General features: G+C 36.3%; 1 protein-coding gene across 1 annotated transcript in view; it reads right to left on the reverse strand.

The window, feature by feature from the left end:
- Positions 1–15,315, reverse strand: part of HHIP (hedgehog interacting protein) — a 92,540-nt gene extending 77,225 nt beyond the window's left edge. Inside the window, exons 1-4 of the mRNA XM_011987150.1 lie at positions 14,415–15,315; positions 8,572–8,764; positions 2,362–2,518; positions 1,473–1,674 (exon numbers count right to left, since the gene is read on the reverse strand). Coding sequence (XP_011842540.1) covers positions 1,473–1,674; positions 2,362–2,518; positions 8,572–8,764; positions 14,415–14,693 — 831 coding nt within the window. The 5' untranslated portion in view covers positions 14,694–15,315. The remainder of the gene's footprint in view (positions 1–1,472; positions 1,675–2,361; positions 2,519–8,571; positions 8,765–14,414) is intronic.

The raw sequence follows: 15,315 nt of genomic DNA on the forward strand, positions 1-15,315 counted from the left end.
ATGCAGAATTCCTAGAAGACTGCCAAACACACATACTCAGAACCAAGGCACTGTTATATCCTTGCTTGTACAATTTTATTGCATGATGAAACATCTCCATGTCAGAGCTGAATATTCTAATGAATCATCAGATATCCCTATGAAGGGTATAAATTGAAATAGGGATGCTGAAGGAACACTGATTTAAAAGGCAGTCAAATTGAGGTAGAAACAAGAACATCAGTTCTTGTTATAAAACCATTTTCCAGTATTCTGAGCCCTCCTTACATCTACATTATATCATACATATCTTTTTAATACTAACATTTTTACTCAAAGCACATTTGAAAACTATTGTTAATATTCTCTCAAATAATTATTATTATTCTCAAATATCTGAAAATATTTTTAAAGCTAATTGGCAATATGTATTATGGTTATAATCTTCAACTCAGTAATGCCCTTCCTGTAAATGAATATTAAGGAAGTCATCCATGACCAGATTAAGTAAAATGTATATGAATAATAAATAACATTATTTACAATGGTAAAAAGTAAAGACTGGAGTCATCTTAACTCTCACACAATAAGAAAATGAAATAGAGAGCAGGAATATATCTGTATTTTTCCTGACTTGTTTCTTCTGATTTGGGTCTTCTTACCACTGAGCACAGCACAACAAAGCAAGAAAGAGCTCATTTCTATGTGAGTAGAAGACTATAAATCCTCCTTTAGGTTTTTTTTTTTTTCAGTTAAGAAATGAAAAGGATAACCAGTTCTTCCCAAATCATATTGTTACTTTGTTTCACTCTAAAATAGGCATGAGCTATTACATGTGTCTTAATTTTAGAATGTCATAATTTGCTTTACAGTTTAGTACTGCTAATGTACTGTGTTACTCTTGTGAAACAAACTTGACAATAATTTTGTTTACATACCTAGGTTATTTAACATGAGAATTCAAGTTAGAGAAGTGAAAAAGAGGGCAATATATGTTATATAGATGGTTAATTATAGAAATATTTGACTTACCTGTAAAAACATTGTATAAGGAAGTCATAGTATAAGTAGTATTTTTTATGAGACAGACTCAAAAACAGAGATGGTGAAAGAATGATTTGCAATTGCCAAAATAACCAAAAGACCTCTTTGCTTCTACTAGCAAATGGATGTACAATCCTGTGCTATGCCCATTAAACAATATTTAAACAAATACTTTATAAAGCCAAAGATTCCTTTAAATGTGTCAATTACATGGGGAAAGCATGTCAGATATCAATTCGATTGCATTGCACGATAGTCAACAAATAACAGAAATTTAATGTCACTGTCCTAATTCAGGTGCTGTAATTATTGTTTCCTTATGTGGTCGCCTTATTTTCTCCTGCAAGATTCTTTCTTTTATTACAAAGAAATACCTTCAGTGAGGAAGGTAACACTAAAATAAAATTAACATAGCCAGCACAAAAATAAATAAAATTTAAAAAGCCAACCTTTATTCCACTTTGAACAAGTTTGTGAATGTCCAAATAAGGCTCCTTGAAAATTTCTCCTTCAGGGGTAAGTATCTTCACATAACCTTCTTTTTCCAGAATGAAGAGACGGTGCGAGCCATCCCCACTATGCAGGGCACCAACGGGCTGCCGCAGCCCACTCACAACCTCCTGAATACAGAAGCAGTTGTGTTTGTGCTTTCTAAACAAATTAAAGAAAACCAGTAAGCTTTTCTTGAGATGAAGGAGATAAGGGATGCACTTGGCATCCTTTTCAAACTCTATTTCCTCTAGGAATCATGGTTTTGAAACCCATGCAGTGCTGCTAACCCAAGGGTTACAATATAATTCTTTTAAGTGGTTCTTTTAAATTCTTTCAATGGCAAACAACAGAACAGCCTTCTATCAGAAAGTAAAATAAGAGAATCAAAACATGTATATATTTTCAGAAGTCATAATCTCATTGTTTCATCTTTCAGTGACTATAGTTAAAATCAGTTTTACTCATAATAAATAAACCTTATGGAAGGCATGTAGAGAGAAAGTTCTAAGATCTATTTAGAAAAATCTGATTTGCCAATAGTAATTGAGCTGAACATTTTCACAGTGCCATAGGCTAACAACAATCATAAAATTCAGGCTTAAAACTATACCCATAAAATTCACATGAGTCATAGAGAAGCCAAGCTCATAATATAAGATTAGTAGTCTAAGTATTAAAAGCATTTAAGCTAGAATTTTAGAGAAACAAACTACCACAGAGAAAAAAATAAAGCATCTGGAGGATATAGCTGCTGAACATAAGCACAGACAGTTGATTCACTGTCAAAACCACAAGATTTGTCAGTTGGGTTTTTTTAAAGATTAAAGAGCATTTATCTTTATGAACCTGCTGATCTCTTCCACTTTGTCATATTCTTCCATCTGGTCCAAGTAGTTAGATGCTGGTCCTCTGACTTGTTTTCTTGGAAAATCTGGAAAGCACAACCCACCATCTTTTCTTGCATAGTAAAAGCAAAACTCATCCGCAGTTGTTTGAAGGAAACCTTTAAAAAACATAAAAACACTCATTAGAAACACTTAGTGTCATAGTAAAACCACCTTATTTGAAAGATATAAGATGAGGAAAACAATTTTAAGAAACTAGATGGATATTTTAGGGAGAACCTAGACTGAAATAAAAACACGCCTGTAATCCCAGCACTTTGTGAGGCTGAGGTGGGAGGATCACCTGAGGTCAGTAGTTTGAGACCAGCCTGGCCAACATGGTGAAACCCCGTCTCTACTAAAAATATAAAAATTACCTGGGCATAGTAGCATGCACCTGTACTCCCAGCTATTCGGGAGGCTGAGGCAGGAGAATCACTTGAACTGGGAGGTGGAGGTTGCAGTGAACTGAGATCATGCCACTGCACTCTAGCTTGGGCCACAGAGTGAGACACTATCCAAATAAATAAATACATACATACATACTAAATAAAAAGAAGGAAAAAAATCAGGGATTGGGATTCCTATTTGTGTTTTAAACTAAATTTAAAAATTGTGGTAAAAGTGAAATAATATTGTATTGGGTATTAAAAGGCTCCTGTGAGGTACAAATAAGACAAACTCAGCATTTATCTGCTATTGCATTGATGTCTTTTCAAGATTCTTTAGCTACTGTACGTTGTACCTGTGAGCTTATCTCATCATCAGTATTTAGCATTTTTTCCTACAATACTAAATAACTTCCTCAGATGAACAAACAAGAATCAAGAAGGAGACAGTCCATCAGGTGCCAGTTTTGGTCATTTTACAAATCTTAGTGTATTGCCACTTACATAAGATTAAATAATAAATCTGATGAATAACACAAGGTCATTATATACTATAATAAACAACTGATGCACTGTGTAATGATCAAGCAATGAATTGATGCTTATAACAGAACCTCCATATTCAAATATGTTTTTCCTGTACTTCACTTATAGGAGATAATGATTAATTTGTAATAGAAAAATTATATTTAAAATATTCCTTCAATCGTCTCAAACAGAAAAGCTGACATATCAACAAGTCAAAACAAAAATAACAACAGAGTTACTTAATAGGATCTAAAAGAAAGATGTTTTTTCTTTTCTTATGCATTAAATATTTTGTTATATAAAGACAGCTATCTTTGAATATGAAATAAAAGAACTTTATGGCAAAAAAGTTTTGATATTACCTTTACAATTTGAGTTAATAAGGTGTTACCTTTCTGGGACATATTAGAAAGACTCACTTCCACATTCTAATGATTTCTGCTCTCAAAATACGATGGTGCTGCCAGAGTCAGCCTTATATGTGGAACTAAATTGTTGCTTCTGGTCTTATACTTTATATCATATATCTAAAGTTTTTATTTTTATATAACAAACTAGATTTTCATACCTCATCAATTTTGTGATAAACATACTGAGTAGCTCAGTAGAAATTTAGGAGTTGTATAACAAATTCAGATTTAGCAAGGATTTCTAAGAATTTGGAATCAGCCAAGTGAGACTCCTCAATGGTGCATAAAAGACACCACAAGTTTACTTTCTGTGTGCTTGACCTAGGACCCCTCAAACCTAACACTTATCTTAGAATGTGAAGGTCCCAAACGGTTGTAAAGCTTGAAGTACATTTTGACCTAACTTTTGAGTGAAATGTCTCACCCTGAACTTTCTGAGAGAGACTCTTCACTGCCAATTTCTGACTAGGCTATTGGAGAGGATCTTGTCTTGGCAACCAGGCAAGTAAGAGCAGATGTCCTTGGGAGTGCGTGTGTGTGCGTGTGTGTGTGTATGTATGTGTGTGTGTGTGCATGCGGTTGGGGGGCACAGAGAAAAAGAGGCAAGCAGCTGGGTAGTGCTCCACGGGAGGGGCAAGGCAATCAGAAAGTTATCTTTCTTTGAAAAAAATTCAAGGATTAGAAACTAGGGAGAGGAATGAAGGCCATAGAAGCATTTACTCATCTTTAGCAAGTCACCATTTGCAAAAGATAACTTTTCCCCTCCCTTCTTAAATGGGTAAGCATTCAGATGAAAACTGCCTAATAGTGTGAAACAAGTCTCTTAGTGGTAAAAAGAAAAAAAAAAACTAAATTGTTAAATCAAACTCTTTGCACAGTTTTGGGCTAGATCTTGTTTTGGAAATATTTACCACCAGGCAACAAAATCTCCATGCCTGTATTATGCATGCAGGAAGACTGTCACACCATGGTCATATTTATAACTGGATATGTGAGTGACAAATATAGTTTTAATGTGATGTTTGCCGAAGGGTCACAGGAAAATTTCAAAATGCAATTCAAAAGAAATGTCCAGCTTGCTTAAAAAACATGTGTATTTCAGCATTACTGTCTACTAACCAATACCATCTTAAGGGGAAATTAATTAACAATGCTGGTGGTCGATTCCAATTTAAATGGAATTAGTAACTGCGACAAACATGAGGAAATGAGAAGTCATTTTCAAATGAAATATCTAAAGATTAATGAATACATATTCATAAACTTGGTGGCTCCAGAGGTATGATGCCTGCTTAGCAAATTAAGAAAAAATACAGACAATAAGTTTACTCCAAGCTTCTTATGTAATTTAGACAAATTGAATAACCGAAGTGTGAAAACCAGTTCAGAAGATTTCATTTAAATACATGGGCTTTTTTTTTTTTTTTTTTTTACAATCATGTAATTTTATTTGAATTTAAGTATCTAACACTTTTATTAATATTTTACCTTAAATGACCCGATTCTGCAGTGAACAATGAAGAGTAGGGAGATATATTTTAACATTTATTGCCAGGGTTCCCTTTTGTTTGGCATTTTACTGAAAGTGCATGTTTAGCTCACTCAGGATCATCATAATGTGGTCAGGTCTACTAATAATGAACAAACACTGAATATTCTAGCAGCTGTATTTTTTTAAGTTCTGATCATTTATCAACTATCTTGGACCTGTAAATACTCTCCTGGATAGTGAGCCTGGTTATGCTATACCACAAAGCACCCGATAAATACTGACGTAAAAAATAAATGCTTTCTTGGAGTATTCTGAGTTCTCCCTTTTCTCTCAGCATGTATTCCAGGGAAAAGTTATTTTTCCTCATTGTAAGTGCTGCTCATCATGATAAGGAAAAAAAAAAAAAAAAAAAAAGAGTTACGGACTCTTCATGAGTAAGACTTACTCATGAACATATCCTAATAGAAGTGGTGGATTTTGATATATCCATCTATTTACTCCTTCTGGTTTACTCTCCTTGGGACTAAGAAGGCACATGTGTAAGCTAACTGACCAGGGTTAGGAATGGCTAAGGACTAGAAAAATTCAGTTGAATCAAACCCTTGACCTTGGCCTTCTTAGCAACAGGATTAAACCAATTGAACTAATTGTGTGCAGACATTTCACACTACAATAACCTACTGCTGAGAAGATGAGGTCGAAGAGTGATAAAGATCATTATGACTACAGATATAGAGGAAGAAGCAAGGCCAATAGATGTCCATTAGATATGCTTCCCATAGAGTATGTTATGCCTTCTTTTAGTGATTAGCAAAGTAGCCACCCTGCTCAGTTAAGCAGAAGAAAAGACCTGCAGAGACGAGCAGAGAGTTTTTGGCGATTTTAGAAGTTTTGAGAATTTACTTCCCTAAGTGAATTCACAACTGGAAAATATTATGATTCATAAAACTCTAGTATATACTCACTATATTGATTTGTAATATCTTTTCCCATTTTTGGAAAAATAAGCAGACTATGACTATTTCTTGATTAAGCATTCTAGGAAGTAGCTATCTTGTAGGTATATGAATATTCTAAAGCGACTGTGCTTTCTTAAAGCCGTGGAGTCAAAGCAAATCATTAGGTCATTTATATATACATTTCTTCATGTATTGGGCAATAGGAAAAAAATGAAGATGTCTCTGGAATTATTTTCTGTCTCCCAATTCTTTCAGCATTTGCCTTATTTTAGCAAAATACATCCCTCGGGGTACCTTCCTCTTCAAGTTCTTGTTGTATAGAAAGATGAAGCTATTAATGAGGATAGTCAAAAATATGTTGATCAGTTTCTTCTAAAAAAGAATCACAATGTAGCTGTTTTCCAACACTTTGAACTTCAGAGGAAAGTGAACCATATCATTAAATCAACTTAAGGGAAAACTATTAAAATTTGCTTTTATAGTAATTTCCAAAAAATCTGTGTTTCACAGTTGTGAAGACACTTCTTTGCTGGGAGCAGGGGCTGGGAAGGGTGGGGATTAGCATCTTATTTATTGTACTTTAGGAAATGGTAACCTACATGCCAAGGATCCATCCAGGCAACAAATCGATTAGCATAAGTAATGCAAAGAGTGTGTTACTATAGCTCACTTTTGGGGCAAGTATTGAGAATGATCATTAGCATTTGAGGTACGCAGGGGCAGCCCCCTCTGCTTGTGGGTAAAGCCTTCCATAGTCTCTGGAAAGCACCCTTGCTGCTCTGTCCACCTCTAGAGTGGAGCTTTCATCTGGTTATCTTTCAAAGCAGCCTGGGTGGCCACCAAAAGCACTTGACATCTTGATGCACTTCAGCAGTTTTACATATATACAAACTTTGTAGAAAAATAAATTTGTCATTCGTCACCACATATGTTGATCTGGGGAGTGAGGTGCTTGCAGTTCTGGCTCTGAGCTGTTTGCTGTGCTCTCTCTTTCAGTGGATATTACTTTTATTTTATTGTTTTCTGAAGCTAAAATTACTTCAAATATATAAAGACCCCCACAGTTAAGTCCCCAAATCCAGCATGTTGTATTTATCTAAAGTAGATAATGGTAAATAAAAATGCTTAGTGTTGATATCACTTTCAATTTATAGTCCTAAAGGCAAGTGTTCAAGACTTGAAGTTTCCAGCAAACATTTATGGTATCTAATCTGTTATCACTTCTTTGTAGGCCATCTAGGCAACCGTGACCTATTCTGCTTTGCTCTGGGGAATGTGATAAAGAGGAAGAAACAGCTGCTTGAGAAAAGGCTTAGAAACATGGCTGTGGTTTATGAAAACAATAATAATATTTTCATATTGAATGGGTTTAGATATATGTTATGCTATATTCAAGGAAGCAAGCAACCCAAGTCAAAATATTTTATAAGGTTATTAAGAGAGCTATATTAAAAATATGAAAATCTACACTTTCCTGAGTCAGAGAAAAAAGTAAAATGTACATAGCACTTAAAAAAATTCTCTCAGTGCATTCTACAGTTCTTAAACTTGTCTTTTCCTTAAATACTGCTTAATCTTCAGTAGATTTGTGTGCGACTTTGCCTAACTAAATAGAATGTCTTATTAAATTATTTTTTTCCTCTCTGTTGAGTCTTCCAACTAAAGCAACAGTAACAAAAGTTTACAAATTTTTGATGATAAAAATTAATTAATGAATATATATGCTTATTAGAGTCCAAACTACAATAGTGACTAGGCATGTTCATGACACTATATGCATGAGAACGTCCATATCTCTCCTATCACCTTCTCATTGTATAACTTTGAGTAAGGCATTTGACTTCTCCCAAGGCTCAGATTTCCTCATCTGTCAATTGGAGAGGACTCCACTGTTTCTACCTACCTTACAGGGGTTTTGAGGAGAAAATTCATCATTTTATGTGAAAGTGCTTTGTAAGATATTACTTTTTTGGATTGCTAATCGTATTGTGTTTAAGGATCTATCTTACAAGTCAGTGGACATTCTCCAGTTATGTATCAGCTGTGTAGAAAAAGACGTTGCCTTGATATTGATGGTGATGGATAAAGAAGGCACCAACGAGGAATTTGGATTGAGAATACAACGTGTATAAAGATTACCACTTGTATTATCAGCTTAACAAGAAATATATAATAAGCCGACAAAACCAATTATACTATTTGCAGACTGAAATTACAATATTCCCTTTAGAGGCAATAAGAGTTATAAATTTGGAAATGTTAATTATGAGGTAAAATAGGTAATTTTAAAGACAAGATAAATTTTACAAGTCTTATAAATAAGCATTTAAGCACAGGTATCTTACAAGGATATTGTGCAGTGGTTTATTTTACTTATGTATTTTTTTTTCTTACCTGGAATATGGCCTCGGCAAGTGTAAAAGAATTCTTTGCAATAGTCTTTGCAGAGCAGAGGAAGTACTAGGTCTCTTTCCAAGACTTCTCTCTCAGGTGAGTGGAACAGGCTTTGAGAATGTGGAGAGCAAAGTGCACATTTGATTTCCTCCAGTAACTTCCCACATTCTGTGTTATTGGTAACAGAAAATATCTGAAAGTCATAAATCAGAAACAAACAATTTTTTTAGTTAGGTAAAGTTAGGTATTGTTATTATTTTTTTGCAATTGTGTAAGTAGAAAAGTCTAATTTAGCCAATGAAGTTTTCTGAAAAGAATTACTGTGTCACAATACAGAATGCCTTTATAAGGATACAAGTATAGTCTCTGGGACTGGGCTGGGAGAACAAAAGGCAGGGATACATAAAAGTGCTTCTTATTCTTGCAAATCAAAGACTTCATCTGTATTTCAGGTGTGAAAAAATAAAAGACAATTATATTTAGACTCTTTAAGACTTTATCATTTCATTCTGCCTCAAAGTGTATACTGAATGATACTTAGCTTTAAAATCCCAACCTTTGTCCAACTGCATGCAAAACAGAATTTTTCAAGACACGACTTATTTGTGTCTTACATGAAAATCTATTTCATTCCTGAAATTCTTAATATGATTATGTCAAAAATATACTTGGGTTACATTTCTCAAATTTCAATTAGTTTTCAATCTGCAGACTGCATTAGGGAAAGTTTTCTAAAGTAGGATTTGCCGTTTATGTTTTCTAAAAATAATATCCAAAGTGAAATCAAACAGGTTTACAACCAATTTTTATTATTCATTATATCTTAGCCAGGAAAAATTTTTTAACTGGGTCCTCAGGTATGTTATATGCATGAATAAACACAAGAGCTTAACGAAGTATTTTTGAATGATATGTAGTGAATTTTAATGAAAAATGGCATACCTTCATCACAATTTTTACAGTGACATGTCTTTTATTTCAATAAGACCAATTTGAGTTACTGATTCATTGAGTTTGGCAATTAATAGACAGAATAGGTCTTGTTGTTTAGCAGTAACTTTAAAAACCTGCCTTCAGAACCTCCTTTAATATATATAGAAGGCAATATCAACACAATATTTGACTTGGGAAATGTAGTGCTGTCAAAATCAAGTATTGATTTTTTACATTAAAAACAACATAATGGAATTGAATTTTAAACCTTTTCCCAATTCATCTAATTATATTTATACTTTATTACTTCTTTGGAACTATCAATCAAATTTAACATTTTAAATTCTAGAGCACTGTTTTAAACAAATATTCCTTTAACAAATTAAGGTTCTAATTTGGGTAAATCTATGGCTTCTGGTTTTTGGGATAATGATATTCCAGGTCATCACAAAAATTTGAATCTGCAAGAGCAAAGTAATGAAAAAAAATTGAATACAAACATACTGAAATTTTAGTATGCAGCAAGTCCAATAGAAGTGATCATATTTTGCAAAAACGTATAATGGGTTGTAGCTACAATATTCAGAAAAATTATTATTAATCACAATTATATTTACAGTCTTATCGATTTATTTAAATAACAATTGCTTAAATGGATAAAATTTTCTAAAAGGAAACATGGACTACACCCTTAGAATTTGCATTCCAAGAATGTTTTAAATGTCTTTTATTGTCCATACTCTGGCAGACCTCACCAGATCTATTCAATATTAATAGTGTTCAACTCTGTTCTGTTTGTTTATCATAAAGCAATTCTGTTTGTTTATCATATAGCAGTCCACTAAGAACAGAACAACTGCAGGATGCTGAAGCCACCTCTTTTGCTGGCTGAAAAACTGGAATGTAATTACCTTTGGTTTTATGGAGATTATGCATGCTTCCATTTTTTATAGCTGAAACAAAATGATCCTCGTATACTCTCTCAGCTGCTATCCAGGAAGAGCTTGATTTTAGTGCCTAAGGAATTTTGTCTTTTACAATTTTTGGAATGTGTTCTGGCCACAGATCTCTCATCAAAAGTTTCAGAAGTAGGATTCAATAAATTATCTGAAATCAAGTATAATATTATTCTTTTTAAAGTTTCATGCTGTTCCGGCCCAGCAGGATGGTAACATTTTGCTCTGTGTGAGGTCTGCAGTGTAAATACCTATTTGAAGATAGATAGAGCCATCATTCTGGCTTTGGTTTCAATGAACCAATAGTCTTACTGAAGTCAATTAAACTGACTCAGCCAAAGCTGCAACAGGGTTTTAGACAGATGAGTCTGGGTGTGTGTAGCGTAATTTCTTCTTCTTTTTTGCCTATGTGTCTGTGTCTTATATAGGTCCTTAACTTTATTTCTGATGATGCCGTCAATCTTAAGAAGAAATTTAAGCTAATTTCCTGTTTCAATTTTTGAAAGCTGTATACAAAACCATCATAGTGGTTAAAACTAAATATACTTCAGAAATCATGTAAAACTTTGAGACATTATTACAGCATGCCTAGTAATCATTGTGGCTGTTGCTAATTTATAACATCTGGCAGGTCATCCTTTAATCTTTAGCCACACGAAAGTAAAATCCATAGAAGAAGGGTAAGATAAATAGGGGATACACAGTAAAGCGTGGCCTCCAACTATAGCTTATCAACAAATAGTAAAATGGGTGACAGAGACCTTCTGTATTTCTCTTTATTTACCAAGTAACTAAACAAAGAGGGCAAAAGGCACCCACACGGGTTCGATGAGGGGACAAAAGGAGAAAATACATGACAGTATATTAAGATGTCGCCTTAAGATCACTTGGTACACAAAAAGTTATTTCTAAAAATCATATGCCTACAAGGTTGTTCAGCTGTTGGGTAGAACACATGTGTCTCTGAACTATAGTGCTGGATTATGTCATTAAAGAGTTCAGTTTCAATTTTAGGCTAATATGTAAATAGATCATTGTACTAAGGCAGCTGTTAAAGGGACCCCAGGATGAGTTATTTGTTTAGTTGGATGTGTTCAACAATAGCCTTTGTGCCTGAAAGAGCCAGAGCAAACAAATGATTGTAAAAGGGCACACTTGAAAACAATTACTTTTCACCCATTCCTTGACAGCTTTGGCTGTGAAACCACCCAAGGTAGAGAGAGCTTCTATGCCTCTGTGGCTACAAGTTAAGTTTTAGAAATGGGGGTATTTTAGTTGGTTGCAGATTCAATCTGGTTAATGAGAATTAGATTCTTTTAGCATGCTGTATTTAGAAAGTGCGATAATATTGCTAAGATAATATGACTTCCTAAATTTTGACAGTACTTATTTGTCAAGGTAGTTAACAATCTTATTACAATATAGAACATTATTAAAATATATAAAAAATTAAAATGGAACATAATTCCATGACTAAAGAATTGAACTCAATTCTAGTTCATTAAAGAAAATTTCTTAGCCTAGAAACAGGACTTAATTGTATGGTTGAGCATGCTAATATTCCTACCTAGTTTGCTACTATCTATTTGTCTAAGAAATTTCTTCCTGTAGGAAAAACCTACTACTGTAGTTTCTTGAAAAGCTGCAGAAATGTTTCTGGGGATTTTTTTTTCTTCCATAAACAAAAAAAGGGCCCTTTCAAATAGCAATCATCTCTCCTGTATACACATTATGAAATAAGATCCTAACATATATTATAATCCAGGAAGGCTTACGGGAAAAAGGGAAACACTGAAGTTTATTATAAAATAACATGTTTTAAAAACTATTAAAACTTGAGAACTAATATAGGTCAAGAATGCATATGCATAGCTATAGCAAATCTCTGTTTTGAACAATTTGGGTATTGTTAGTTTATAAACCACTTGTAATGGAACCAGCAAAAGTCTAGTGTACCAAACTTAATTCAGACAGACTTTCCAAATGAGTAGGGGTTTGTTGAAGATTGGAAGCACATAAAACAGAAAGGAATGTGTATAGTTAACATGGCAGATTGCTTCCTAAAGAATGATTTCTTTAAAAAAAATTATATAACTTCTCTTAAGGGCTATAACTCCCCTCGGTCCCATCCCCCTTCCCCTTCTCCCCACCATTTAGTGAAGAACAAAATTTTCATTCCATATGTCCCTGGAAGAGTTGAGTACTGCAGGGGTCCCTAGATCATCAGTATATTCATAGTATATATTACACCAAGGGAGACTTAATGGCAAATATTTCTAAACTTTTCTCTGAATTTGCTGGTTCTTTAGGGCTCCTGATAAAACCTTTAAGGTGACCTGAATGTAGCTATTTTGAAACTTAATTCAATTGCAACACGGGAGCTTAATGACATTGTTTTGAATAAAATCCTGGAATATCTGTTCCCTGAATCTCAGGCTCCTGCTGCATATGGTAAGAATAAAAAGAGAGTTGCAGCTGAAAACCTGCAGCAAGACAGTTCTCACTCATCTGGGAATAGAAGGAGTTGGACAAATGCTCCCTCAAAAGGCATGAACATTTGGACAGAGCTGGGGACTGAAAGAGAATGATGTTCTCTAGTTTCACCCATTAGTGAACCAACTAACAAATACAATGGTGTTGTTGTTATTCTTTTGCCATAAGCAACAGGACTCTGTGTGTGGGCAGCAGTTTAGTGGGGAGGAGGATAAGTCGACCCCTTTTTGTCCTATTGATTTTTTCCTATTTGCATGACTTGAGCAAATTAAATGATGCAATATGGCTTTTTGTTACAAAACAAAGTGAGAGATACCACCCAGACACATATGTTGATTCGTAGGAGCTGTTTACATGAGAATAGAGTGAAATCTACCGTGAACTGAGCATAAAAATTAGATTCAGCCTGGGTATTTTTTTTTTATGCCTGGGCCAGCAAGACTGAAGCACGAGTTTTCCAAGAGTCTCTCAGACCTTGACAACTGGCAGTGTTCTAACAGAGGAATTCTTAATTAAACCTAAAATGGGGAAAGGGAGGGGGAGCAAAGACACCTGATTGTTTATTTCACGTGCAGTGATTGTTAATGACGTGACCCAGCAATCATTCCTTGGTGTACAGTGAATACCACCCATGACTGCATCTCCTGGCAAGAATGATATTGCAAACTCAAAAACAAGCGTGTCTTTACAGTCAACAAACACCATGTTAGTATTTAGTTAAACTTATTAACACAAGGATAACGTAAATGCCATTACTCTTAAAACAAATTCTTAGAGAAGATCTTCTTCCAAGACACCTAACTGACCCTGAAAGTCTGAATTTATAATGTTACAAAATGACGAAGAATCGTCTCAGTTTTACGTGATAAATAACGCCCCAGCAAAATCTTTCGCCAGTGTTTTTCAGGTCCCTAACCGGAGGACCAAGAGTTCCTTTCTGTTGGTTTAACTAATGTAATGCAAGACACCCCCCTCTGACGGGGCTGGGGATCATAAACCAACCATGCTTCAACATCCTTTACAATTCAATCCTATCCCTAACCGAGCACGTGGAGAAAACGGCACAAATCTTTTTACCCTAGAAAAATAAACCGGAAACCACAGCCACCTTAATTTACAGTTTCACCGCAGCCAGTGCCCCATTCGATCCAAAACACACTGTTCATCGCGATTCTTTTAAAATATTTACCCAGCCCAGGGTGCGGGTACCGCAGAAGCGTCTGTTTTCAGAGATAGGCAAGTTTGCACAGCATCCCGACCGCGGACTCTGGGGGCGGGAAAGCTATTCGCTTACCCCAGAGAACACACAACAGAATCACGTTAGCGCTTTAGAAAAGTTATGAAAAGAACTCCCCCAAAGAAGTTTTGCCCTTCTTACAGCCACCGGCTTTGCCAGAGCCACAGGGAACCCCACCCAGCCAATATGCCAAGTACGCGTCCGTGAGGCCGGTGACTGCCTACCTTATTCTCCAGGCGCCCCAGCCCTGGGCTGTCACTCCGCAGGCAGCAGGACAGCCGAGGGTAGAAGCCACCGCACAACATCTCTCCCCCACTCAGCAGCTCCAGCTGGGACATCATCCTCCTGTCTCTCCTTTTCAGGCGCTTCGGAGGGTTCCCATTCAGGCACCTTCTCCTCCTTGCTCCGCTCCCTTCGTTTCTTTCCCCAAACTTAGCATCTCCTTCAAAGAAGCCCAGAGCCACGGCCAACAGCAGCAGCTTAAAGGAGAGCATCTTCAGCATCGTCTGCCCAGAGCAGCAGGGGCTGGGCGCGGGAGGATGAGGGGGAACGCCACTGCCCAGCAGAGGCACTAAGGCGCAGCTCCAGGAGGAGGCTGCGGGGCTGCAGGGCACTCCAGAGGCAGAGGGAGGTGACGGGGACAAAAATACGTTCAGCGATGCAACTTTGCAAAAAATAAAAGACGCGGCGATGGGTCCAATGCCTTAGGGGAGCCCGAGGAGCGAGATAAAGTTGTGCAGATGACACCGTTTTCAGTTGTGCCAGTGTCAGTTGGGTTAGGGGCTTTCTGCTGCGGCTGGGAAGTGGGAGGAGGAGAAGGAGTTGGAAGAGGAGGAAGAAAAGGAGAGGACAGCCACAGATGTTCACTTGTCCGTGTAACGGGAGTTGTTTAGGTGGTACAGTAGCAGGAACAGAAACGGCGACGGCGGCGGCGGGGCAGGCGGAGGCAGGGTCAACGTTGGGCTCTAGATGATGCTGAGGTCTCCTCTGCCGGCGGCTGCAGCTTCTCACACAGCCTCTCATGTTTCGCTCCCTCTTTTCTTCTTCTTTTTAACTAGCGCGCGGGGAGGTGCTGCCACAGCGCGCCCCTTGACGTCACCGCTTCTCGCGCGCCCCCGCCCAGGG

This window comes from Mandrillus leucophaeus, unplaced genomic scaffold, assembly GCF_000951045.1.
Source record: "Mandrillus leucophaeus isolate KB7577 unplaced genomic scaffold, Mleu.le_1.0 Scaffold301, whole genome shotgun sequence".
Lineage (NCBI taxonomy): Eukaryota > Metazoa > Chordata > Mammalia > Primates > Cercopithecidae > Mandrillus > Mandrillus leucophaeus.